General features: G+C 37.1%; 1 protein-coding gene across 22 annotated transcripts in view; it reads right to left on the reverse strand.

The window, feature by feature from the left end:
- CCDC158 (coiled-coil domain containing 158) overlaps positions 1 to 26,008 on the reverse strand; it is a 127,413-nt gene that overhangs the window by 28,062 nt on the left and 73,343 nt on the right. For 18 of the 22 annotated variants that reach the window (XR_012023570.1, XM_072810829.1, XM_072810827.1 and 15 more), the window contains 3 exons: positions 24,194 to 24,352; positions 23,134 to 23,226; positions 22,227 to 22,352 (listed from right to left, as the gene is read on the reverse strand). Coding sequence is in view for 18 of the 22 variants with exons in the window: in XM_072810829.1 (XP_072666930.1) it covers positions 22,227 to 22,352; positions 23,134 to 23,226; positions 24,194 to 24,352 (378 nt within the window). In the remaining 4 variants the exon portion in view is untranslated. Of the gene's footprint in view, positions 1 to 19,144; positions 19,288 to 22,226; positions 22,353 to 23,133; positions 23,227 to 24,193; positions 24,353 to 26,008 lie in introns of all 22 variants that reach the window. The other 4 variants (XR_012023573.1, XR_012023572.1, XR_012023571.1 and 1 more) reach the window with 2 other exon arrangements.

A 26,008-nucleotide genomic window follows, 5' to 3' on the forward strand; every position in this document is an offset into this window, starting at 1 on the left:
ACTAATAATCTAAACATCTTGCAAAGTCTCTTCTTGCAAAGAACAAATTAAATTCAAAGTAAGCAAATAAAATAAATAATAACAATTAGAGCAGAAATCAATGGAATTAAAAATAGGAAATCAACAGAAAAAATCAACAACCCAGGGGATCCCTGGGTGGCTCAGCGGTTTAGCACCTGCCTTTGGCCCAGGGTGTGATCCTGGAGTCCCGGGATCGAGTCCCACGTCAGGCTCCTGGCATGGAGCCTGCTTCTCCCTCCTCCTGTGTCTCTGCCTCTCTCTCTCTATGTCTATCATAAATAATAAATAAATAAATATTTAAAAAAAATCAACAACCCAAAAACTGATTCTTTGAAAAGATCAATAAAATCAATAAGCCTCTAGCCAGGCCAACTTAGAAAAAAATAGATAATATACAAATTACTAATATCAAAATTAAAGAAGGGATATAATTGCAAATCCTAAGGACATTAAAAAGATAAAGATTAGTATTCCTTTATAGGAGCTAATCTAGGATCATGTGTTGCATGTAGTGGTCACATCTCTTTAGTCTTTTTTCACTCTGGAAGGGTGCAGCATGGGTGGGGTAGCCTTTCATAGACTAATTTATCCTCATTCCCACCTCCTCTAGTGTGCCAGGGGTGTTGCAAAAGGCACAGATTGACCACAACCAAACCCCATCCTGCCAGACACATAAAATAAACAAGTGCTGGGGCTCCTGGGTGTCTCAACCTGTCTTCAGCTCAGGGCATGATCCCAGGGTCTTGGGATTGAGCCGCACATCAGGCTCTCTGCTCAGCAGGAGCCTGCTTCTTCCTCTCCTTTCCCCTCTGCCTACAGCTCTGCCTGCTTGTGTTCTCTCTCATAAATTAAATAAATAAATAGATAGATAAATAAATAAGACAAACCTTTAAAAAACAATGAATAAGTGCTTGACTGTGTAGAGAAAAGCTTGGAAGTGATGTTATGCTTTTATACTCTTTTATTTTTAACATAAAAGTTTTAAAGCAGACTGTAAAAATTGAATTTGTTAAACCACTTACTCTTTTCTTGTAATTCTTCCTAGATAGAATGTTCACAAGAAAACATTGTCTCCCACCCAAGATAGTTCTAAGAAAATCTCTCTTAGGTTAGATTTAACAATCTATCTCTTAAGTCATATGTTTTCAAATCTGATTGGTCTCTAAGTAAATCTGTTAAGGACCCTGTTCTTAGATTAAATTTTAAATAGGCAGACACAGAATACTACACTTATGTTAGATATGAGTTATTTAAATAAGTATGAAAAAATTCTAATCGGATTCTGCTTCAAAAGAAGAAAAAAAATATAGAATTATAAACAATTCTATTCCTACAAATTTTATAACACAGATGAAATGGACCAATTCCATAAGAAGAAACAGATAATCTGAACAAGCTTAAATCTATTAAAGAAATTAAATCAGTAATTAATAACCTTTCAAAACAGAAAGAACCAGACCTAAATGAGTTCACTGGTAAACTCTACCAAACATTTAAGGAAGAAATTACACCAATTCCCTACAATCTCTTTTAGAAAATAGCTGTACTTATATGCTATTTCTGTGAGGTAAGCAGTACCCTAACACCAAAACCAAAACAATTACAAGAAAAGAAAACTAAAGGTCAATATCTCTCAAGAGCACAGATAGAAAAACACTCAACAATATATTAGCATATAGGGATCCCTGGGTGGCGCAACGGTTTGGCGCCTGCCTTTGGCCCAGGCCTTGATTCTGGAGACCCAGGATCGAATACCACATTGGGCTCCCGGTGCATGGAGCCTGCTTCTCCCTCTGCCTATGTTTCTGCCTCTCTCTCTCTCTCTCTCTGACTATCATAAATAAATAAAAATTTAAAAAATATATATATTAGCATATATAATTCAACAATTTATGCAAAAAGTTATATAACACAATCAAGGGGGATTTATCCCAGGTAATCAAAGCTAGTTCAACATTCAAAAATCAATTAATTATAAGATTATATTGAAAACTTATGTCTAAAAAAAAACTTCTGTCTACATAAAAACATGCACACAGATGCTTAAAGCAGTTAAGTTATAATAACAGGCTAAAGAAAGAAAATCACATAATCATATCAATAAATGCAGAAAAAGCATCTGAAAAAATCCAACACCAATTTATCATAAAAAGTTCTCAGCAAACTAGAAATAGAGAAGGAATGTTCTCAATTTGGTAAAGAGCATCTACAAAAAACTTATAGCTAACATCACACTTTAAAAAAAAAAAAATGGGCTCCACATCCAGCATGTAGCCCAATGAAGGCCTTGAACTCATGAACCTGAGATCAAGACCCAAGGTGGTATCAGGAGTCAAATGATTAATCCACTGAGCCACCTAGGTGGCCCACATCATACTTAATGGTAGGAAACTAGGGGAACCCTGGGTGGCTCACTGGTTTAGCACCTGCCTTTGGCCCAGGGCGTGATCCTGGAGTCCCACATCAGGCTCCCTGCATGGAGCCTGCTTCTCCCTCTACCTGTGTCTCTGTCTCTGTCTCTCTCTCCCTCTCATGAATAAATAAATAAAATCTTAAAAAAAAAAAAGTAGGAAACTAGATGCTTTCTTGCTAAGATAAAAAACAAGGTAAGAATGTCCCCTCTCGGGATCCCTGGGTGGTGCAGCGGTTTGCCGCCTGCCTTTGGCCCAGGGCACGATCCTGGAGACCCAGGATCGAATCCCACGTCGGGCTCCCGGTACATGGAGCCTGCTTCTCCTTCTGCCTATGTCTCTGCTTCTCTCTCTCTGTGTGTGACTATCATAAATAAATAAAAATTAAAAAAAAAAAATGTCCCCTCTCACCACTTATATTCAAAATCATCCCAGTAGTCATAGTCCTAGTCATACCAAAAAGAAAAGGTGTACAGATTTGCAAAGGAGGAATTAAAACTTTCTTTCTTCACAAATGACATGATTCTTTATGCAGCAAAATCTCAAAGAATCAATAATAACAACAAAACTCCTGGAACAAATAAGAGGTTATTGCAAGGTGGCAGGACACAAGATTAATATACAAAAATCAACTGCTTTCCTATACACCAGCAATGAACAACAGGAATTTAAAAATTAAAAACATAATACCATTTACATTAGTACCAAAAATGTAAAATACTTAGGTATAAATCTAACAAAATATATACAAGACCTATATGAATTACACGACAAAATTCAGACATAAGAAATCAAAGAAGATCTAAATAAGTGGAGAAATATTCCACATTTATGGATAAGAAGCCTCAGTATTGATTCAGTTCTTTTCAATCTGATTTACGAATTCAATGCAATCTCAATCAAAATCTCAGTAATTTAAAAATTTTGTGGATACTGACAAGTTGCTTCTGAAGTTTATATGGAAAAGCAAAAAACTCAGGATAGCAAACACAATCTTGATAGCAAAGTTGGAAAATTGACAGTACTCCATTTCAAGACTTACCATGATAAGACAGAGTGGCACAAAACAAATAAACAAAAAATAAAATAAACAAATAAATCAATGGGACAGAATAAAGAGCCAGAAACAGTCCTACACAAATATAGTCAACTGATCTTTAACAAAACAGCAAAGGCAACTCAATGGAGAAAGGGCGGTATTTTCAACAAATGGTGCTGGGACAACTGGACATGCACATGTAAAAAAAAATGAGATGCAGACCTTACATCTGGATGCATATGGGAGATTTATTCATAACTGCCAAAGTTCAGAAGCAATCAGGAGTCCTTTAATAGGTGAATGGATAAACTGTGGTGCATCCATACTATGAAATATTATTACGTGGCAAAAAGAAATTACCTATTAATTCATGACAAGACACAGAATTTTGCAAATATATTACTAAGTGAAAGAAAATCTGAAAAGACCACATCTTAAATGATTCCTCTTATATGATACTCTGGAAAAGGCAAAACTATGGAGACAGTAAAAAAGATCACTGGCTGCTAGGGGTTCAGAGTAAGGAAGGGAGTAATGAATAGGTGAAAGCCAGTGCACTTGTAGGGTGGTAAAACTACTCTTTATGATACTATACATTTGTATAATGGCTTTTGAGCCACAGAATGGACAACACAAGGGGCCAATGTAAACTACAGACTTTAATAATAATGTATCTATATCAGCTCATCTTTTGTAATAAATGTATCTAGTATCTGCTCAATTTTTCTGTAAACCTAAAACTACTTTAGAAATATCAAGTCTAGGGCAGTCCCGGTGGCTCAGTGGTTTAGCTCTGCCTTCAGCCCAGGGCAGGATCCTGGAGACCCGGGATCGAGTCCCCCGTCAGGCTCCCTGCATGGAGCCTGCTTCTCCCTCTGCCTGTGTTGTGTCTCTGCCTCTCTCTCTCTCTCTGTCTCCCATGAGTAAATAAATAAATAAAATCTTAAAAAAAAAAAAGAAATATCAAGTCTATTAATTTAGAAAGAAAAAAAAAGAAAAAAGAGATTGTGGGGTTTGGAAGCAAAAACAAAAAAATCATGTCAATCTATACATTTATCAGCAGGGTATAATAGAAGAGGGGCAAGAATGCACACCCTATTACCACTTTACCATTTATATGCAAAATTGGTAGTTTATTTTTGCTTTGACATGTAGTTGTTTATAAATTAACTTGAACTTTTTTTCATGTTTATTGGATATTGGCGTTCCTTATTTGTGAATTTTATATCTACAAAATTGGTATCTTCAGTATACTTTTCTTTTAGAGTGTATACTGTCTTCATCCAGATATGTAAAAACTCTCTATATGATAGATACTAGCTCTTTGTCTATTCAAAATATTTTTTTGTTTTTGATTTCCTTTTAATTTTGTTATGGTTTGTGATTAGTTTTGGTGGTCAGTATTAGTTTTACTTAGTCAAAATTATCTTCTTTAATACATTATTATCTAATTCATATGGAAATATTTTGATTTACAATGTGAGTAAAGTACTTCTTAATATTAGAAAATAGCTAGGAAGTGAAAAATTTTAAAACACTGTTTATGTATGAGTCTTGTCTGGCCGGTAGAGAAATAATTAAACATAGCTAGCTCCTCCTGAAGTTACTGGACTCCATTAAAAAACCATGCTCCAGGCAACCCCGGTGGCACAGCGGTTTAGCGCCGCCTGCAGCCTGGGGTGTGATCCTGTAGACCCAGGATCGAGTCCCACATCAGGCTTCTTGTATGGAGCCTGCTTCTCCCTCTGCCTGTGTCTCTGCCCCTTTCTCTCTGTCTCTATGAATAAAGAAAATCTTAAAAAAAAAAAAACATGCTCCCCCCCACCCCAAACTTTTGACCCTTAGGATACATATTAAGGCTATTTCTAGAGGATCTACATTTTCAGGTTAAAACTTCCATATGCTTTTGGTTTCAAGGGAAGAATATAAGCTTATTCTCTTTTTTATTTTTTTTTAATTTTTATTTATCTATGATAGTCACAGAGAGAGAGAGAGAGAGAGGCAGAGACACAGGCAGAGGGAGAAGCAGGCTCCATGCACCGGGAGCCCGACGTGGGACTCGATCCCGGGTCTCCAGGATGGCGCCCTGGGCCAAAGGCAGGCGCTAAACTGCTGCGCCACCCAGGGATCACAAGCTTATTCTCTTCAGTTAAACTTAAGGTTTATTTTGTGATTGGATTAGTTTCCTATTACATTTTGACTCAGAAATCATTTAATGTTAGATTTGTTGCCAAAATGACTCCTAAATTATATCTCTAATGTACTTCTATCTTTTCCAAATATGGTTCTCTCTAATGGCCTCAAGTCCATTACAGGGCAACGTAGGAGTTATGATGTAAGATAAGTAATGTCTAAGGAGACTATGTACTTCTCAACTGGTCCTATCTCCATTCTCCAAAGATAGAAGATAAATGGAAAAGCTAAAAATAAAAGCTTGATCTCATTCAGTTTGAATTAGACTATTCTATTTTGAGAATGTCTGACCCAAGCCTATCTCTTACACTTATATATCTGTTAGAAGACTATAATAAAACTGCAATATAAATATCTACTTAGAATATAAATATATTATTTATATTGTAAACTGAGAATGAGTAGGAAAAAAACAAACACAAAGTGTTGCTAAAATTCTTGCCCACATCATGGATATTTTGGTGGCAAAGATCAAGCATAACTAGTACACATTACATATAATGTATGTGCATAGATCCTGATATATAAATAAAATAAATTACATTGTCTTGGAAATATTTTATTTTTATTTTTAAAGATTTTATTTATTTATTCATGAGAGACACACAGAGAGAGAGAGAGAGAGAGAGAAAGACAGAGACACAGGCAGATGGAGAAGCAGGCTCCATGCAGGGAGCCCGATGAGAGACTCAATCCTGGGTCTCCAGGATCATGCCCTGGGCCGAAGGCAGGTGCTAAACTGCTGAGCCACCCAGGTGTCCCTGGAAATATTTTATTTTTATATGCAAATAGCCTCTATGTGAAACATTAAAATTCTTCTATATCAAGATATCAATGAACATGTGCGTGTATTTGTATGTATATGTGCATATGTATATGCATGTATGAAATACAATATTAGTTCAGGCAGATAATCTATTTACATCATCAATTATTTAAATTTTTTTTATAAACAGCATTCAGTATTGTAGCGTAGAGAAGCAGTAGAGAATAATAGTTAAGAACACGGGATCTAGGGACGCCTGGGTGGCTTAGCGGTTGGGCATTTGCCTTCGGCTCAGGGTGTGATCCTGGAGACCTGGGATCGAGTCCTGCCTTGGGCTCCCTGCATGGAGCCTGCTTCTCCCTCTGCCTGTGTCTCTGCCTCTCTCTCTCTCTCTGTGTGTATCTCTCATGAATAAATAAATAAAATCTTAAAAAAAAAAAAGAACACAGGATCTAGACTGAGGCTGTGTTGGTTAAATCTTGGCATAACTGTTTTTAATAAGTGAATTGTATGTAAGTCACTTAGTTTTTCCAAACCTCAGTTTCTTCATCTGTAAAATATGGATAGTAATAGCACTTACCTTATGTGGGCAATTGTGGGGAATAAATCAGACAATCTACAGAAAGTACTTTGAACAGTACCTGGTATTCAGTAAATTTCAACTATCATTAGAATTATTGAATAGGCAGACTAAAATTAACAAGATAACTGAAGGAGCAATGCAGAAGAATGCAAACAGTAATATTCCACTTTTGAACATTATGTCTACTCTATCTGCAGCCCAACTGAAAGGACACTAAAGGAATTAATAAGGATAAAGAGAAAAAGAAAGAGATAACATTAGATGAATAAGGATAACAAAATTTTAGGAGATGGAAAGCAAATGCATAATTTGTAACTGATTAAGCATAACAAAGAAAGCTAAAACTTAAAGTAGCTGCACAGAAGTAGACAACAAGAAGCAAGCTGCTCTGCATGAGAGTATTCCAAAAAGGGACAGAAATTGGAGGCCTCATGTATTTCTGAAGGCCAAAATAAGAGAAAGAACAGCAAAATGGGAGGGCTGGCTAAAAGTCTATGGGAGAAGCTGTTAGAATCTCCCCACATAGTCGGGTAATCACTCATTCTTTTCCCCTGAATTTAGAGGCTTAATTTCTACATGAGGTTGAACCAGAGGACTTTAGGCTCCAAAGGCTCCAAAGGTTACAAAGGTTGAACCAGAGGATTTTGCTATGTGGCATAGCAAGAGTAAGGTTGCAAAATGAAAACATGAGCACTTAAGTGAGATTGTATGGATATATAGATACCCCAGACTCCTCACCCCACTCATGTCTCAGAATCCTGGCAGGTGATTTATACCTATAAGCCAGTAGTAAGAGACTCCCTCATTAGGAGAACTCACAGGACCAAGAAAAAAACCTACACATAATTTTAGGGTCCCTCAATAAAAAAAGCAACACTTAACTATCTACCAGCTGACAAATCCTGTCAACCTTACAAAGACCTTTTAAGCAGCTTTTTAGGGCTTCAATCTTTTTTTTTTTTTTAAGGATTTTATTATTTATTCATGAGAGACAGAGTCACAGGCAGAGAGAGAAGCAGGTTCCATGCAGGGAGCCTGATGTGGGACTCGATCCCAGGACTCCAGGATCTCACCCTGGGCCGCTCAACCGCTGAGCCACCCAGGCAGGCATCCCTTAGGGCTTCAATCTTAAATATGAATGAAGAGCCAATGATCACTAAACATTGAAGGAAAGTCTTGAATGACAGATTTCAAACAAAAAACAAATTTGAAAAAAATCAATGATTTTTGACCGGAGAAATTACTGAAAAACTGAAGTTAATATTTTTAAACAGAAATGAGAAGTACTGCATCACAAAAGAATATAAAACTATATAAAGAGAAAAGAGATCCTGGAAATTAAAATATATATGTATACACACACACCTATATGAATGATATCAGAAAAAAATTTCAAAAATGTTTAGAAGAAAGAGTTGAGGAAATTTCCTAAGAGGAAGGAATAAAAGATGAGGAGATTAACATGGAAGTTGGAATTAAAGATGACTACACAGGTCCAAGAGGCCTAATAGGTTACTAACAGAAATTCTAAAAAGAGAGAAGATAAAAATGGAGGGAGAAAATGATCAAATAAATGATACAAGAAAATTTCTGAGAACAAAAGAATACAAGAGCCTGCTAGGTACCCACCACAATGAAAAGAAAAAACCCCACAGGCATCATCTTGAAATCAATCTATGAGGGATAAAGACCCTACAAACGCTAAGAAAAAAGAACAAAAACAAGTCACAGACAAAGGCTCTGCAGTCAAAATAGCACTACCACAACAAGACTTTGAGCATCAATCACATGTAAGTGAAGAATAATGGTATTTTCAGACATGCAAAGTTTTAAAACACTTAAAGAATGAAATTCACCCTTTCATAGTTAGCCCCTGCATCATTTGCCCCACCAAAAGAAAGAAAGAAACCAAGAAAGGGAATTAAAACTAAGGAACAGGGATCCCTGGGTGGCGCAGCGGTTTGGCGCCTGCCTTTGGCCCAGGGCGCGATCCTGGAGACCCGGGATCGAATCCCACGTCGGGCTCCCGGTGCATGGAGCCTGCTTCTCCCTCTGCCTGTGTCTCTGCCTCTCTCTCTCTCTCTCCCTGTGTGACTATCATAAATAAATAAAAATTAAAAATAAATAAATAAATAAATAAAACTAAGGAACAGAAAAAAAGGTGAAGGGAATTCCCTGGATTATGAAAGAAGGAAAATCCAAGAAGGCAACAGTGTGGCAAGCCTAGAGAGTGACCACTCCAGATCAGAAGAGGAATGCAGAGGGCTCTACAAGTATTATGCATAACACATGAATATATGAACAAGGAATTGATAAAATATCTGATTGCTCATACTAAAAGGAATTTTATAGTTGTTTTTCAGAGAATGTTTGAGGGATAACTGGTTCTAGATATCTAGAAAAATAACCAAAGTAAAACAAGACAATTATTAAATCTAAGGGCAAAAAGGAAGTATAATCACAGTTCACTGTACAGTTAAGCTAGAGAACAATATTTACATTGTCAATAATCTGAACAATGTGACTTAAACAAATGTGTATGAATATATAATGGAGAATATGCAGGAAAAGAAAAGTGTATATACATGCATGGTTAAAAGAGAGGTAAATTTTTATATTCTATAGCATAAATTTATAGATAATATCTTTTTTTTGTTTTTTTGTTTTTTTTTTTTTTTAAAGGTTTATTTATTTATTTATGATAGACATAGAGAGAGAGAGAGGCAGAGACACAGGAGGGAGAAGCAGGCTCCATGCAGGAAGCCCGACGTGGGACTCGATCCTGGGACTCCAGGATCGCGCCCTGGGCCAAAGACAGGCGCCAAACCGCTGAGCCACCCAGGGATCCCCTATAGATAATATCTAAAATTGTATCAGCAGAAAGTAACAGTAGAAGAGTTATTTTTCCAGTAACAGTAAAACCACCTTTCTGTTCAGAAATTCACTAGAAAAGTATACACATAAAATTTTTAAGTCTTCTTGACAATGTTAGAGAGCGATCAGTATAGTAAAGAATTATGGGCTGAAGTCTGGAACAAAAGAAAATTCAGACTAGGGAAGTAGTTAAAGCCATCTTCATCTTCTCTGGTAACATTAATCAATTCTAAAAGAACCGGCTGAGAGGCTGGGAAGATGAGATGAGCTTTTTTTTTTTTTTTTTTTTTTTAAAGATTTATTTATTTATTTATTCAGAGAGAGAGGAGAAAGAGGCAGAGACACAGGCAGAGGGAGAAGCAGGCTCCACGCAGGAAGCCCAACGTGGGACTGGATCCTGGGTCTCCAGGATCACACCCCGGGCTGCAGGTGGCGCCAAACCACTGTGCCACAGGGGCTGCCCCGAGATGAGCTTTTGGCAGAATCAAGAAGCTAGGGGGATAAAAACTCTATCAAAGAGGTAGAAGATAAGCCAACTGCTAAACCTCAGGCTTCGGGTAAGAGCCTTATCTGAACCATCTCAGTTCTCAAATGAGTTAAAGTGATGTGGGATTGTTAGTGAGCTTACTTTAGCTACCAGCCGGAAGCTAATGTAAATCCTCTATGAAGGAAAATAATGTCATCTAGAAACTAAAATTATCTAATTTTTCATAGTCAATGTCCAGAACTCAATTATTTAGAAAGAAAGCAAACAATGAAAAAAATGGACTAAAGACCTCAACAGACACTTCAACCAAAGAAGATGTATAGATGTCAAAAAAGCATATGAAAAGAGGTTCCAGAGCATATGCCATTAGAGAAATGCAAATCAAAACAACGAGATACTATTATGCTCTTATTAGAATAGCCAAAATCCAGAAAACAGACAACACCAAATAATGGCCAGTATGTGGAGCAGCATGAACTCTCATTTATTTCTGGTGGAAGTGCAAAATGGTACAGCCATTGCAGAATACAGTTTGCAGTTTCTTACAAAACTAAACATACTATTATCATATGATCCAGAAATCATGGTCCTTGATACTTACCCAAAGGAGCTGAAATCTCAGGTCCACACAAAAAGCTGAATGTCTATAGAGGCTTTATTCATAATTATAAAAACTTGGAATCAACCAAGATGCCCTTCAGTAGGTGAATGAATAAACAAACTATGGTACATTCAGACAATGGAATATTACTCAGTGTGAAGATGAGCTATCAAGCCATGATATGAAAAGACATGGAGGAAACTTTGGTGCATATTACTGAGTGAAAGAAGTCAATCTTAAAATGCTTCATACTGTATGATTCCAACTATATGACATTCTGGAAATATGGAGACAGTAAAAAGACCAGTGGTTGTCGGTGTGGAAGTGAATGGGAGGAATAAATGAGAGGAGCACAGGTTTTGAGGGCAGTAAAAATACTTTGTATAATATAATAATGGATATTATGTCATTATACATTTGTCCAAATCCATATAATATACAATATCAAGAGTGAACTTCAACATAAACTATGGACTTGTAGTAATGATACTATGTCAGTGTAGAGCCATCCTTGGTGGCAAACATACCATTCCAGTGAGTGATATTGATAATGGGGAGGCTGTCCAGTGTGGGGAAATCTCTGACCTTTCTCTCAATTTTGTTGTGAACCTAAAACTACTCTAAAAAAAATAAAGTATTTAAAAAAGAAAAAAAAGAGACTGGACAACCACATGACTAAAAGCCAAGAAAAACAATGGTCATAGGCCCATAGGAGATTCAGATAATGTAGTTATCACATACCAATTTTAAAAAATAATGTTTTAATAGTACAACTATGAGAAGGAAACAAGGGAATGGGACAGAAAAAATAATTGAGAAGGTAAGGGATAAAATTTTTCTAAAATCAATGAAAGATATCAATCCAGATTTCTTTTTTTTTTTTAATCCAGATTTCTATTAAGATCAGTGAACCTCAAGAAAAATAAATATAAAGAAGACCACACCTAGGCACATCACAGTCAAGTTGCTATAAACTGAAATAAAGAGGAAGTCTTAAAAGTGGTCAGAGAGAGGTAGCTGGGTGGCTCAGTTAATTAACTGTCCAACTCTTGATTTTGGTCTTGATTTTGGCTCAGGTTATGATCTCAAGGTTGTGGGATTGGGCCCCATGTGGGGCTCCACACTCACATTCAGTACAGAGTCTGTTTTTCCCTCATCCTCTGTTCCTCTCCCTGCTTGCACTCTCTTTCTCAAATTAATAAATAAAATCTTTAAAAAAAAAAAAGTGGTCAGAGAAACAATCACCTCCAAAAGACCAACAGGAACACTTAAAATTGACTTACCAGTAGAAACAACAGACTCCAGAATATAATGTTCTACAATAAATTCAATTCGTTCAACCACCTGACAAATATTTATTGACTACTATATGCTAGATACTGTGCTAGGTACGTTGGGGTACATCAATGAACAAAACAAAGAATATGTTACTTATATTGTATAAAATTATATAGTAAACATTTTTTTTTTAAGATTTTATTTATTTATTCATGATAGACAGAGAGAGAGAGAGGGGCAGAGACACAGGCAGGAGAAGCAGGCTCCATGCCGGGAGCCCGACATGGGACTCGATACCGGGGCTCCAGTACCACGCCCTGGGCCAAAGACAGGCACTAAACCGCTGAGCTACACAGGGATTCCCCTATAGTAAACATTTTTAAGAAATGAAATTATATAAAGCATGCTTAACAGTTTATTTAGGAAATATAGTTCATTTCTGCAATTAGAATTATTTAAAATTTTTATCCAATAGACATAACTGGTACCTTTTCACTGATGCATGAGATTCTTTATAATCAAGTAGAGTTTATTTATTGCACAATTAGACAAATCTCCTAGGCTGGCTTTTCGGTAATAAAAAGTCATGTAATTTCAGAGCTAATGTTTCCCGATGACGCTAGAGGTCATCTAGTCTAGACTCTTCATTAGAGATGAAAAGAGCAAGGCACAATATATTTGGCTTTCCAAGGTCACAGAAGTAAGTAGGGAGACATGCTAATGACTTCTAGTCAAATGTTCTTTGTTGCTGTTTGGTTGTGAGTTTATTTTTTTTGGGGGGGGGGGGATGATTTAATTTTTATCAATATAACATGTACATAATTTTAAAGATAATTTTATAACACTTAAAACAAAAAGCAGCAGTGTCTTGCTCTTTCTCCACCCACCTCCAAACAGAAGCATGTTTAACTTTTATTATTGTTGTTATTTGATAGAATGTTTTTATTATTTGTTGTGTGATAGCTTGTTCTGTGTACACATCTAAAGTGTGTGAGAGAAATCCTTTTCCACTTTTAGTCATTTCGCAGCCCATGCCTTTCATTTAAATGCACAGGTGGGATAACTGGCAGGTCACTAGTGATCCTGTTGCTATACTGTTAACTACTGAAATAGATTTTTATGTGTTATTTTTGGAATATGTTTCATTTCTTTGGAGATGGGGATGAATACCGGTTGCACGGGATTAGTGGTTCCATAAATATGTATCTTCAGAGCAGACAAAGCCTCAATTTTACATTGCAGGGATCCCTGGGTGGCGCAGTGGTTTGGCGCCTGCCTTTGGCCCAGGGTGCGATCCTGGAGGCCCAGGATCGAATCCCACGTCGGGCTCCTGGTGCATGGAGCCTGCTTCTCCCTCTGCCTATGTCTCTGCCTCTCTCTCTCTCTCTCTCTCTCTCTCTCTCTGTGTGTGACTATCATAAATAAATAAAATAAAATAAAAAGTTAAAAAAAATTTTACATTGCACATACGTTTTTCCTGGAGCTTTAAAGTATAAAAAGTTAAAACTAAAATTTTCCAAAGTCTTTAACATTTTAACTAAAAAGAAAACATTTTATGATGACTAAAACTTTATAATTATACATAAATTCATATCCATGAAGAAACAATACACAGCAAATCATTTTCATCTTGGTAGAATATTAGCTATACCACTAATCTGCCTTTGGCATTTGAAGTGATGCTTATTTTTGCCATCTCACCATTTCCTTTGTAATGGAAAGCACTGAACATAAGACAAATAATTTACTTTAATAATTATTATTCATGGACTGGAAGATGGCAGTGGAGTAGGAAGATTCTAGGCTCACCTCATCCCACAAATACAACTAGATAACTATCAAATCATCCCAAATACCCTAGTAATGACACGAAGAGTGCCAGAACAACCTTCATAACTAAAGGTAGAAGAGGTTACATTGAAAAGGGCAGAGAAAAAAAAAAAAAAAGAAAAGGGCAGAGAATACAGAGATGTGGTTTAGGAGACAAATGGATCCTGGCCAGTGTAGTAGAGAGGGAGCCATGGTCATAGAAAAGGGTGAGAGACAGATTGACACAAAAGGGAGTGGACAGGGAAAATGAATCCCCATAGCAATTGGCTTGGAAAACCAAAGGGGTGGAGTTTTGTGACTTCTAGCAATTAATGGGGCTTAAAGTCTAGAGTTTTAAAGGTCAGTGGGCTTAGATGGATAGAGCCCAGAGGGCACTGCACTGCTCTTGGACAGAAAGTGAACAAACCACCTGTGGACACACAGAATGGAAACTGTGGTCTGAAGAGCACCTGGGGCACATGGTGGGGATGTTATTTACTCATCTTGGAGTGTGTCCCAGAGACAGCATTCACAGAGAGATTGCTCTGGGAACAAAGGAACTGGCTGGTGCCATTTCCCTGCCCTCCCCCTCAACGTAAGCACAGGGCCACCTGTGGGAACCAGCTCAGAGCCAACAGCTACCTAACTTGCTTATACCAAGCCCCACTACCCTTCCCTCCACACTGCAGTGTAACTACCCCACCCCTCCTAGTCATGCTTGCCTCAATCCCAGTGTAGCAGGCAGCTTCTCCCAGAAGACCAGACTAAAACACTACTCATACAGTGCCTCCCACCTTGGGAGTTTTGTGAAGCCTTGGTTCCAGTGGTAGTGGCAATAGGTCTTCATTTCACAAATAGACCAGACCACACCTAGTTAAAACATGCCACCATTCAGGCCAGGGACCAAACATTGTCCACAACGGGGAAAGAGAGCCTCTTCAGACCACTGGTCTGACAGATAAAAGTGTCCAGGACAGGGATCCCTGGGTGGCGCAGCGGTTTGGCGCCTGCCTTTGGCCCAGGGCGCGATCCTGGAGACCCGGGATCGAATCCCACATCGGGCTCCCGGTGCATGGAGCCTGCTTCTCCCTCTGCCTGTGTCTCTGCCTCTCTCTCTCTCTCTCTGTGACTGTCATGAATAAATAAATAAAATCTTTAAAAAAAAAAAAAAAAAGTGTCCAGGACAAAACAGCAGAGCACATGCAGCAAACACTGAAGATGCTCTGGGAAGCACCAGGATCTGGGGAAGTGGGGACACCATAAGGCAGGGCACTACAGGACCTCTTCTTCATAAGGCCATTACCCTCAAGAAAATGAGATATAGCTGACTTTTGTAACATGCAGAAATAGGTACAGAGACTTAGACAAAATGAGAAGACAGACAAATGTATCCCAAATGAAAGAACAGGACAAGACTGTGTCCAAAGATCTAATAAGCAAAACAGATATGTCACATGCCTAATGGAGTATTTAAAGCAATGACCATAAGGATACTCACTGGACTTGAGACAAGAGTGGAAGACCTGAGTGAGAAGCTTAACCCAAAGATAAGGAATAACATAGCAGAGATAAAGACTATAATAGAAACACTCTTAATGGAACGAACAGCAAGATGGAAGAAGCAGAGGAAAAAATAAGTGACCTAGAAGACAGAGTAGTAGAAAGTAATCAAGCTGAACAAAAGAGAGAAAAAAGAATTATGTAAAATGAGAATAGACTTAATTAAAGGAGCTCAGTGACTACATTAAATGTAGTAACATTCATTATAGGAGTCCCAGAAGAAAGAGACAGAGAAAAGGGGATAGAAAATTTATTTGAAGAAATAATAGCTGAAAACGTCCTTATTCTTGGGAAAGAAATAGATATCCAGAACCAGGAGGCACAGAGAACTCTCATAAAAATTAACAAAATCAGATCCACACCAAGACATACTGTAATTAAACTGGCAATATAGTAATAAAAGAAAAAAATCTTAAAAGCAACAAAAGTAGTCCTTAACTCACAAGGGATAACCCATAAAACTAGCTGGACATTTCTTAACAGAAACTTGGCATGCCAGAAGAGATTAGCATGATATATTCAAAGTACTGAATGGGAAAAATGTGGAGCCAAGAATACTCTATCCAACAAGGCTATCACTCAGACTAGAGGAGAGATAAAGAGTTTCCCAGAGGGATCCCTGGGTGGCGCAGCAGTTTGGCGCTTGCCTTTGGCCCAGGGCGCGATCCTGGAGATCCGGGATCGAATCCCACGTCGGGCTCCCCGTGCATGGAGACTGCTTCTCCCTCTGCCTGTGTCTCTGCCTCTCTCTCTCTCTCTCTCTCTCTGTGACTATCATAAATAAATAAAAAATTAAAAAAAAAAAAAAAAAGAGTTTCCCAGATACACAAAAACTAATAAAGGAGATCATGACCATAAAGCAACCTTGCAAGAAATATTAAAGGGGACTCTGAGTAGGAAGGAGAGACTAAAAGTAATAATATAAAGGTAGGAAACACAAAAGCAGTAAAAATATTTACAGAATATTTCTGTAAAAAAAACATTCACAGGACTCACAAAATAAAAGGATATAAAAGGGCAGCCCCGGTGGCTCAGCGGTTTAGCGCTGCTTTCGGCCCAGGGTGAGATCCTGGAGACCCAGGATCGAGTCCCACATCGGGTTCCCTGCATGGAGCCTGCTTCTCCCACTGCCTGTGTCTCTACCTCTGTGTGTGTGTGTCTGTCATGAATAAATAAATAAAATCTTAAAAAAATTAAAAGGATATAAAATATAACAACATACACCTAAAATGTGGGAAGGAGAGGAATAAAGAATGGGTTCAAACTTAAATGACCACCAACTTAATATAGACTGCTGTATGCAGAAGAGGTTATATACAAACCTAATGGGAACCATATATCAAAAAACACTAATAGATATGCAAAGAATAAAGAGAAATGAATCCAATATATCACCAAAGTGAATCAGCAAACCATGAAAGACAAGAAAGCATTAGAGAAAATCTTCAGAAACAACCAAAAAACAAATAATAAAATGATAATAAATACATATACAGACTAAATGGTCCAATCAAAAAACAAGGTGAGATTAGATTAAAAAACAAGACTCATCTATATTCTGCCTACAAGTGATTCATTTTAGACCTAAAGACACCTGCAGATTGAAAAGTGAGGGTATGGAGAAATACCTATTGTGTAAATGGATGTCAAATGAAAGCTGGAGTAGCAATACTTATTATCAGACAAAACAGACTTTATTTATTTATTTTTTTATTTGAGAGAGAGAGAGAGGAAAAAGCATGAGTGGGAGGGGAGGGGCAGAGGGAGAAGAAAAGAGAGAATCCCAAGCAGGCTCCATGTCCAGCATGGAGTCCAACGTGGGGCCCAATCCCACCACCCTGAGATCATGATCCAAAATGAAATCAAAAGTCAGACACTCAACTGACTGAGCCACCAAGGTACCCTGGAGAAAATGGACTTTAAAACAAAGATGATGACAAGAGAGAAAGAAGGACACTATATAATAATAAAGGGGACAATCCAACAAGAAGGTTTAACAATTATAAATATTTATGCATCAACCTAGGAGCAGCCAAATACATAAAACAGTTAATAACAACATAAAGGAACTAGTCAATAATAATACAATAATAATAGGGGACTCCACTTACATCAAGAGACAAACTACTTAAAGAGAACATCAGCAAGGAAACAATGGCTTTGAATGACACACTGGAACAGATGGATTTAACAGATATATTCAGAACATTCCATCCTAAAACAGCAGAATACATATTCTTTTCAAGTGTACATGGAACATTCTTCAGAATAGATTACAAAATAGGCCTTAAAATAAGACTCAACAAATTCAAGAAGATCGAAGTCATACTATGCATCTTTTCTGACTACAGTGCTATGAAACTAGAAGTCAACCACAAGAAAAATTTGGAATGACTACAAACACATGGAAGTTAAATAACATGCTATTAAACAATGAATGGGTCAACCAGGAAATTAAAGAAGAAATAAAGTAAGTACATGGAAACAAAATGACAATGAAAACACAACGGTCCAAAAACTGGAATGCAGCAAAAGTAGTTCTAAGAGGGAAGTGTATAGCAATACAGGCTTAACTCAGGAAGCAAGAAAAATCTCAAACAACTTAAAATTACAGCTAAAGGAGCTATAGAAAGGACAAACCAAACCTAAAGCCAGAAGGAAGGAAGAAATAAATATTAGAGTAGAAATAAATGATATAGAAACTAAAAAGGCAATAAAATAGATCAATGAAACCAGGAGCTGGTTCTTTGGGGAAAAAAAGTGATTCAAGTTGATAAACCTCTAGCCAGACTTACCAAGAAAAAAAATAAAGGACTCAAATAAATAAAATCCCAAATGAGAGAAGAGAAATAACAACCAACACCATAGAAATACAAACAATTACAAGAGAATATTATGAAAAACTATATGTCAACAAATTGGACAACATAAAAGAAATGGATAAATTGCTAGAAATATATAATCTACCAAAACTGTAATAGGAAGAAAGAGAAAATATGAACAAACTGATAATCAGCAAAGACACTGAATCAATAATCAAAAAACTCCCAACAAACAAAAGTCCAGGACCAGATGCTTCATAGGTGAATTCTACCAAACATTTAAAAAAGAGTTAATCTGTTCTTCCCCAAATATCCCAAAAAATAAAAAAGGAAAACTTCCAAATTCATTCTGAGGCCAGCATTACCCTGATACCAAAGCCAGATAAAGATATCACTAAAAAAGAGAACTACAGATCAATATCCCCAGGGAACATAGATGCAAAAATCCTCAACAAAATACTAGCAAACCAAATCCAATAATACATTTTAAAAAAATCATTCACCATGATCAAGTGGGATTTATTCCTGGGTTGCAAGGGTGGTTCAACATTTGCAAATCAATAAATACATATATCACATCAATCAGAGAATGGGTAAGAACCATATAATCATTTCAAAAAATGTAGAAAAAGCATTTGACAAAGTACAATATCCATTCATGATAAAAATCCTCTATAAAGTAGGTTTAGAGGGAACATACCTCAACATAATAAAGGCTGTAGATGAAAGATCCAGAGCTAACATCATCCTTAACGGGGAAAAACTGGTTGCTTTTCCTCTGTGGTCAGGAACAAGACAAGATGTCTACTCTCCCCACTTTTATTCAACATAGTATTGGAAGTCCTAGACACAACAATCAGACAGCAAAAATAAATAAAAGGCCTCCAAATCAATAAGAAAGAAGTACATCTTTCAGTATTTGCAGATATACTATATATAGAAAACCTGAAAGACTCCACCAAAAGATTGCTAGAAGTTATAAACGAATTCAGTAAATTTTCGGGATACAAAATCAATGCCCAGAAATCTGTTGCTTTTCTAAGCACCAGTAATGAAGCAGCAGAAAATGAAGTTAAGAAAACAATCCCATTTACAGTTGCACCAAAAATAATGTCTAGGAATAAACCTAACCAAAGAGGTGAAAGACTTTTTGCTCTGAAAACAATAAAATACTGATGAAAGAAACTGAAGACAACACAAAGAAATAGAAAGAAATTCCATGCTCATGACTGGAAGAACAAATATTGTTAAAATGTCTGTAACTACCCAAAGCAATACATGCATCTTATGCAATCCCTATCAAAATACCAACAGCAGGGCAGCCCCAGTGGCGCAGAGGTTTAGCGCCGCCTGCAGCCCAGGGTGTGATCCTGGAGACCCTGAATCGAGTCCCACATCAGGCTCTCTGCATGGAGCCTGCTTCTCCCTCTGCCTGTGTCTCTGCCTCTCTCTCTCTCTCTCTCTCTCTCTGTCTCTATGAATAAAGTCTTTTAAAAAATTTAAAAAAAAAATACCAACAGCATTTTTCACAGAACTAGACAAACAATCCTAAAATTTGTATGCAATCACAAAAGACTCCAACTAGCCAAACCAATCTTGAAAAAGAAAACCTAAAGACATCATAATTCTGGACTTCATGTTATATTACAAAGCTGTAGTGACCAAAACAGTATGGTACTGATACAAAAACAGGCACATAGATTAATGGAATAGAACAGAAAACCCAGACATTAACCCACAACTATATGGTCAACTAACCTCTGACAAAGCAAGAAAGAACATACAGTAGGAAAAAGTCTATTCAACAAATGGTGTTGGGAAAACTGGACAGCAATATACAAAAGAAAGAAACTGGATTTATACCATACACAAAAATAAACTCAAAATGGATTAAAGACCTAAATGTGAAACCTGAAACCATAAAAATCATAAAAGAGAACAGAGGCAGTAACTTCTTTAACATCTGAGAAAGCAACTTTTTTCTAGATACGTCTCCCGAGGCAAGGGAGACAAAAGCAAAAAATAAACTATTGGGGATAGGGGATCCCTGGATGGCTCAGCGGTTTAGCGCCTTTGGCCCAAGGCGGGATATGGAGTCCCTGGATCAAGTTCCACGTCGGGCTCCCAGCAGGGAGCCTGCTTCTCCCTCCTCCTGTGTCTCTGCCTCTCTCTGTCGCTCTCTCTATGTCTATCATAAATAAATCAATCTTTAAAAAAAAAAACTATTAGGGCTATATCAAAATAAGAAGCTTCTGCACAGTGAAGGAAACAATCAACCAAACTTAAAAGGCAATCTATGGAATGAGAGAAGATACTTGCAAGTGACATATCTAATAAAGGGTCAGCGTCCAAAATACATAAAGAACTTATACAACTCAACAGCCAAAAAAAAAAAAAAAAAAAATCCAGTGAAAAAATAAGAAGATATGAACAGCTATTTCTCCAAAGAAGACATCCAACAGCCAACAAACACATGAAAAGATGGCCAACATCACTCATCATCAGGAAAATGTAAATCAAAACTACAATGAGATATCACCTCATACCTGTCAGAATGGCTAAATCAATCAAAAACACAAGAAACAACAGATGTTGGTGAGGATATAGAGAAAAGGGAACACCTGTGTACTGTTGGTAGGAATGCAAAGTGGTGCAGCCACTGTGAAAAACAGTTTGGAGGTTCCTCAAAAAGTAAAAAATAGAACTATCTCATGATCCAGCAATTGCACTGTTAGGCATTTACCTAAAAGAATACTAGAGCCCGGGCAGCCTGGCTGGTTGTTGGTGGTTTAGCGCCACCTTCAGCCCAGCGTGTAGTCCTGGAGACCTGGGATTGAGTCCCAGGTCGGGCTCCCTGCAAGGAGGCTGTGTCTCCCTCTGCCTGTGTCTCTGCCTCTCTCTGTGTGTCTCTCATGAAAAAATAAATAAAATCTTAAAAAAAAAAAAAAGAATACAAGAGCCCTAATTCAAAGGGATACATAAACCCGATGTTCATAGTAGCATTATTTATAATAACCAGGAAATAGAAGCACTCCAAGTGTCCATGGATTGATGTATGGATAAAGAAGATGTGGTATACATACACACAATGGTCTATTAGCCACAAAAAGAATGAAATCTTGCTATTTGCAATAATATGGATGGAAGTGGAGAGTATAATGCTAAGTGAAAGAAGTCAGAGAAAGACAAATACCATATGATTTTACTCATATATGGAATTTAAGAAAGAAAATAAATGAGCAAAGGGGGGGAAAAGAGAAAGAGACAAATCAGGAAACAGACCCTAATTAAAGAGAACTGATGGTAACCAGAGGGGAGGTGAGAGGGGGGATGGGTGATACAGGTGATAGGAATTTAGGAAGGCACTTGTCTGACGAGCACTTGTCTGATGTATGGAAGTGTTACATCACTATATTGTATACCTGAAATTAATAGGACACTGTATGTTAGCAAACTGGAATTAAAATGAAAACTTAAACAATTTCGTTAACATTAATCACACTGAATATTTCATCTATCTTCCCCAGAGGAAGCACCAAATAGTGTAGTAAACATTTTCACTCATCTGGGCTATATAAATCTAAAATCTAGTAATTGAAAATGTCATAACTATAGATGTATTTTTTAATGAAATTCTTCTCAATTTAAAATTATTTACTGCTTCTCCCTCTGCTTATGTCTCTGCTTCTCTCTCTCTCTCATGAATAAATAAATCTTTTTAAAAATAAAATTATTTACATACTAGGTCATTTGCATCACAAATAATGAGACTAGTCGCTTACATGAGACAGGAAGCTGGCTGTGGACTGGGATGATGGTACATTAGAATGAGAATGGGCGGCTGAGGATGGCTGTAGAAGGCGTGGCTTCACAGAAGTATTTGAGGTGTATCCAGGGCCCTGAAGTTCCTAGAAAGCAATACAGAGGTGAGCAAAATAATTGTCAACCTACACCTAGAATTGCAAAATCAAAATGTATTTTGCAAACATAATTTCAATCTTAGATATTGAACATCTACGAAGTCATAAACCAAAGTATCAAGCAAATGCTTCTGAGTTACTCTTTGAAAACTAAGCATATGCTTAAGAAGATGCCTTCACACTGCTAACTGAAAAAAGCATGAGATGTGAAAACACCTCGATGGTATGCTAGTAAGCTGGTTTCTAGTTTTTACTAAAGACTCCATAGTAGTTCTGGCATATAACTTGGAAAGATCCTGTACAACTATTATTAGGACTTTAATGTATGCCTGCAACTTTAAAATAGAGACATATATTTCAATAGAAAGTGTACTGTTTTTAAAGGACACATGTTTCTGTCATGCAGATGAAATCATTTTTGCTCTTCTCCAAACAAGCTAAACATACTCTCACATTGGGCCTTTGCACTTGCTTGAACTCCTTCTGTATGGAAAATTCTTCTTTCTGGTATCCTCAAGGCATACCTGAAGGTGTTTGCCTCTCTTAATCTAAACTTAACACAGAGTACAGTGCTTCATTTGTTACCACAGGAAAGGAGAGGTATAGAATGTAATGATATTTATTCAGATTTTATAATTGCTAGTATCAGATAATGTTGAAAGTACACTTGAATGTATCCAAGGCACATGAAGAAAATATGTAAGTATATCAAAGAATGGCATTATTTTTTGCTTAAATTATTTATATTGAAAAAAAAAAAAGACCTCACTTTTACATCCAAAGTGTGCTGAAGTTTTAGACGCACAGATTCTTGTTCCTGACGCTGTATGATATCTTGACATTCTGCAAACTGCAAAGATGCCTACAATCAAGCAATCACATGTGGTTTATCCTCCACTCTCTCTAATTTTATTTTATTAATCTATAAATACAGAGTTGCCATCTCTCAAAGGAACTTCACCCACTCTCAACACACTAACTTACATTTATCTATTTATTTCAGTAAACTTAGAACAACTGGAGGTCATGGCTTTATTCTCTGTGTCCCCAGTATCTACACAGCATTTAGTTTGTGAGGGGCATTCAAAAGGATGAAGAGATTAAGGATGAAATGACCAAATAGTTTTAGCAATATAAAAAATGTACAGAGAAATAGCCACAACTCAAATTCTTTAATTTTTTAAATTTTTATTTATTTATTTTTTCACAACTCAAATTCCTATCATGTTTTAAAATCAAAGTTGGCATAGGAGGGATCACAGGTCATTTTACCTAACCATAAAAGCTCTAATTTCTTAAGAATCAAGGACCAGTCCGGGTACATTTTTAGACTTCCAGGGTTCTCAGTGACAAGAAAGATTCATTCCTCTATGATAAACGGCAACTACAAATACAGTGTCATTAATCCTTCTCACTCCTTAAGCTGTTTTCTGCCTCCATTTTCTGGACCACAACAAATGTCAGACATTTAGCATCAAGTTGCCATCTTACTGATATTAACAACAGTATTCTACTTAGTGTTCAAGTATTCTGTGGCAGTAGGTCAGACTGCAGATAGATTTATTCAGTAAACTAAGGACATCAGGAGCATCTTATACCTTACTACTCCTGTGACTGTGTTAGCCTGAAAAAGAGAATTTTGTAAAATGTATGCATACTATACTTTAACACTTAGAAGAGCCTTCTCTATAGGATATGGTTTTTCCTTATACTAGGTGATTGTGATATAACAGAGATTTGGTTCCTATCAACATGAGCTTTTATTCAGGCCAAGGCTACTTAATAGCTATTTAGTTGATAATTACTTTACACATTTAGTTAATAACTACCTTATCAAGAGCAACTTCCATATTAGCAACCTTTTCTTTCAAACGGCGTTCCTGTGATCTCAGGACTTCTAGTTCTCCAGCCATCTTGTTTTTTTCTGTTGCAACAGTACTCAATTCCTGGCTTAATTTAGTCTTCTCTTCTTTTAGAAAATGCTTTTCCTATAATTATAGAGGAAAAAATATATCAGAAATAATGTACTGATGTAGATGCTCTGATGTGATGGAGATATGAAACTTATACAAATATCTGAACTACAGTTAATTCATATGTCATTTAATTGCTTATGAGTTGTAGCTGGGAGCCATTAGAATTGTTACCATGTACTCTCTTATTCTTATCACTACTGGCATTATTACCTCTTTCTTGGCTTATTAAATCTTTGATAAAACCTATAAAATATGTAAAATATGTATTAATTTCACAAGTTGTTTCCCTTCGGTTTGAAGGGAGTGTCTGTGGGTTTTAAATACCTTCCTGTGGGTGGGGGCAGACACCTGTGATGACAGCAGGTAGTGACCTCTTATGCTCTAAGTTTTCTCAGGGAGGATGAGGATAAGCACTCCTTTAGGTCCAAATGGGCAAATAATGGAAGAAGAAAAGAAACAAATTTACGATAAGAGAAAAGGAGGAAAGAACCCAAAAAAGGAAGTAAGTCAGTCCATATGATGAGGGCTCTGCATAAACACATACATTTGTACATATTTGGGACTGTTTAGCCTCACTCTAAAAAAGTACGTCAGCAGCTCCTTTTGGGCATGGGAAAGCAATTAACTTGAGCTGCTGTCTTCTATGCATGTTCTTTACTTCCTCACCTCCATTACAGTCAGTTCTCACGTAACTTCTTTTGAAAATGTTGATTTATTTCAAAGTGACTGATGTATCTGGGAACGTCTGAGCACAACACTGATTTCACTTATTATGCAGTTTCATTTATGAGAAATACTAAGTCACACAAAACTGTGCCGAGCTGAACAGAGCTGTGTAGGAACATACAAAAAGCATACATGCACACTCCTCAAACACCCATTTACTACTACCGCAGTTTACCTTGAGTTATGAGTCACATCCATATACATCTAGTGTTACAGAAAACTCCCCTTATACCCCCCACCGTACCTCACAAGCCACAACCCTCTAATGCACACTTCCACAAGCAAACTTCAGGATAAGATAAACTTCTTCAAGATAAAGGCCCATGTTTATTGTATTACTTATGTATTTTTCTCCTCATTTAACCTGTAAAACTATGCTACCATTTTCATTTGGTTTCTATTTTTTGTATGTCATTGATGAAATCTGTTAGTGTGGTACTCCTTTTTTTAAGATTTTATTTATTTATTTATGAGACAGACGGAGAGAGAGGCAGAGACACAGGCAGAGGGAGAAGCAGGCTCTCTGTGGGGAGCCCGATGCAGGACTTGATCCCAGGACCCGGGATCACGACCCAAGACAAAGGCAGATGCTCAACCACTGAGCCACTTAAGCGTCCCTGTTAGTGTAGTACTCCTCATTCCATTGTACTCATCACTCTGTGGCTTTTACTGCATTGTTTGGCAGACCATAGAGATTTTAAGAATACACATCACATAGCACGGTAGCGTGGCCGAGCGGTCTAAGAATACACATCACATAAAATCATTCCCTATCTCTACCAAGAATGCTCTTTTGCCCATTTTCTGCATTTAAAATACCATCTCTTTCAAGATCCTACTCAAATGTTCCTTCAGGCTCATTCTCTTAGTCAGAAATAACCTCATTTCTCAGCTATACCTTGTAATGCTGCTATGTCTTATCCTGCCTGTAGTATATTAAAG

Source organism: Canis lupus, chromosome 33, assembly GCF_048164855.1.
Source record: "Canis lupus baileyi chromosome 33, mCanLup2.hap1, whole genome shotgun sequence".
Taxonomy (NCBI): domain Eukaryota; kingdom Metazoa; phylum Chordata; class Mammalia; order Carnivora; family Canidae; genus Canis; species Canis lupus.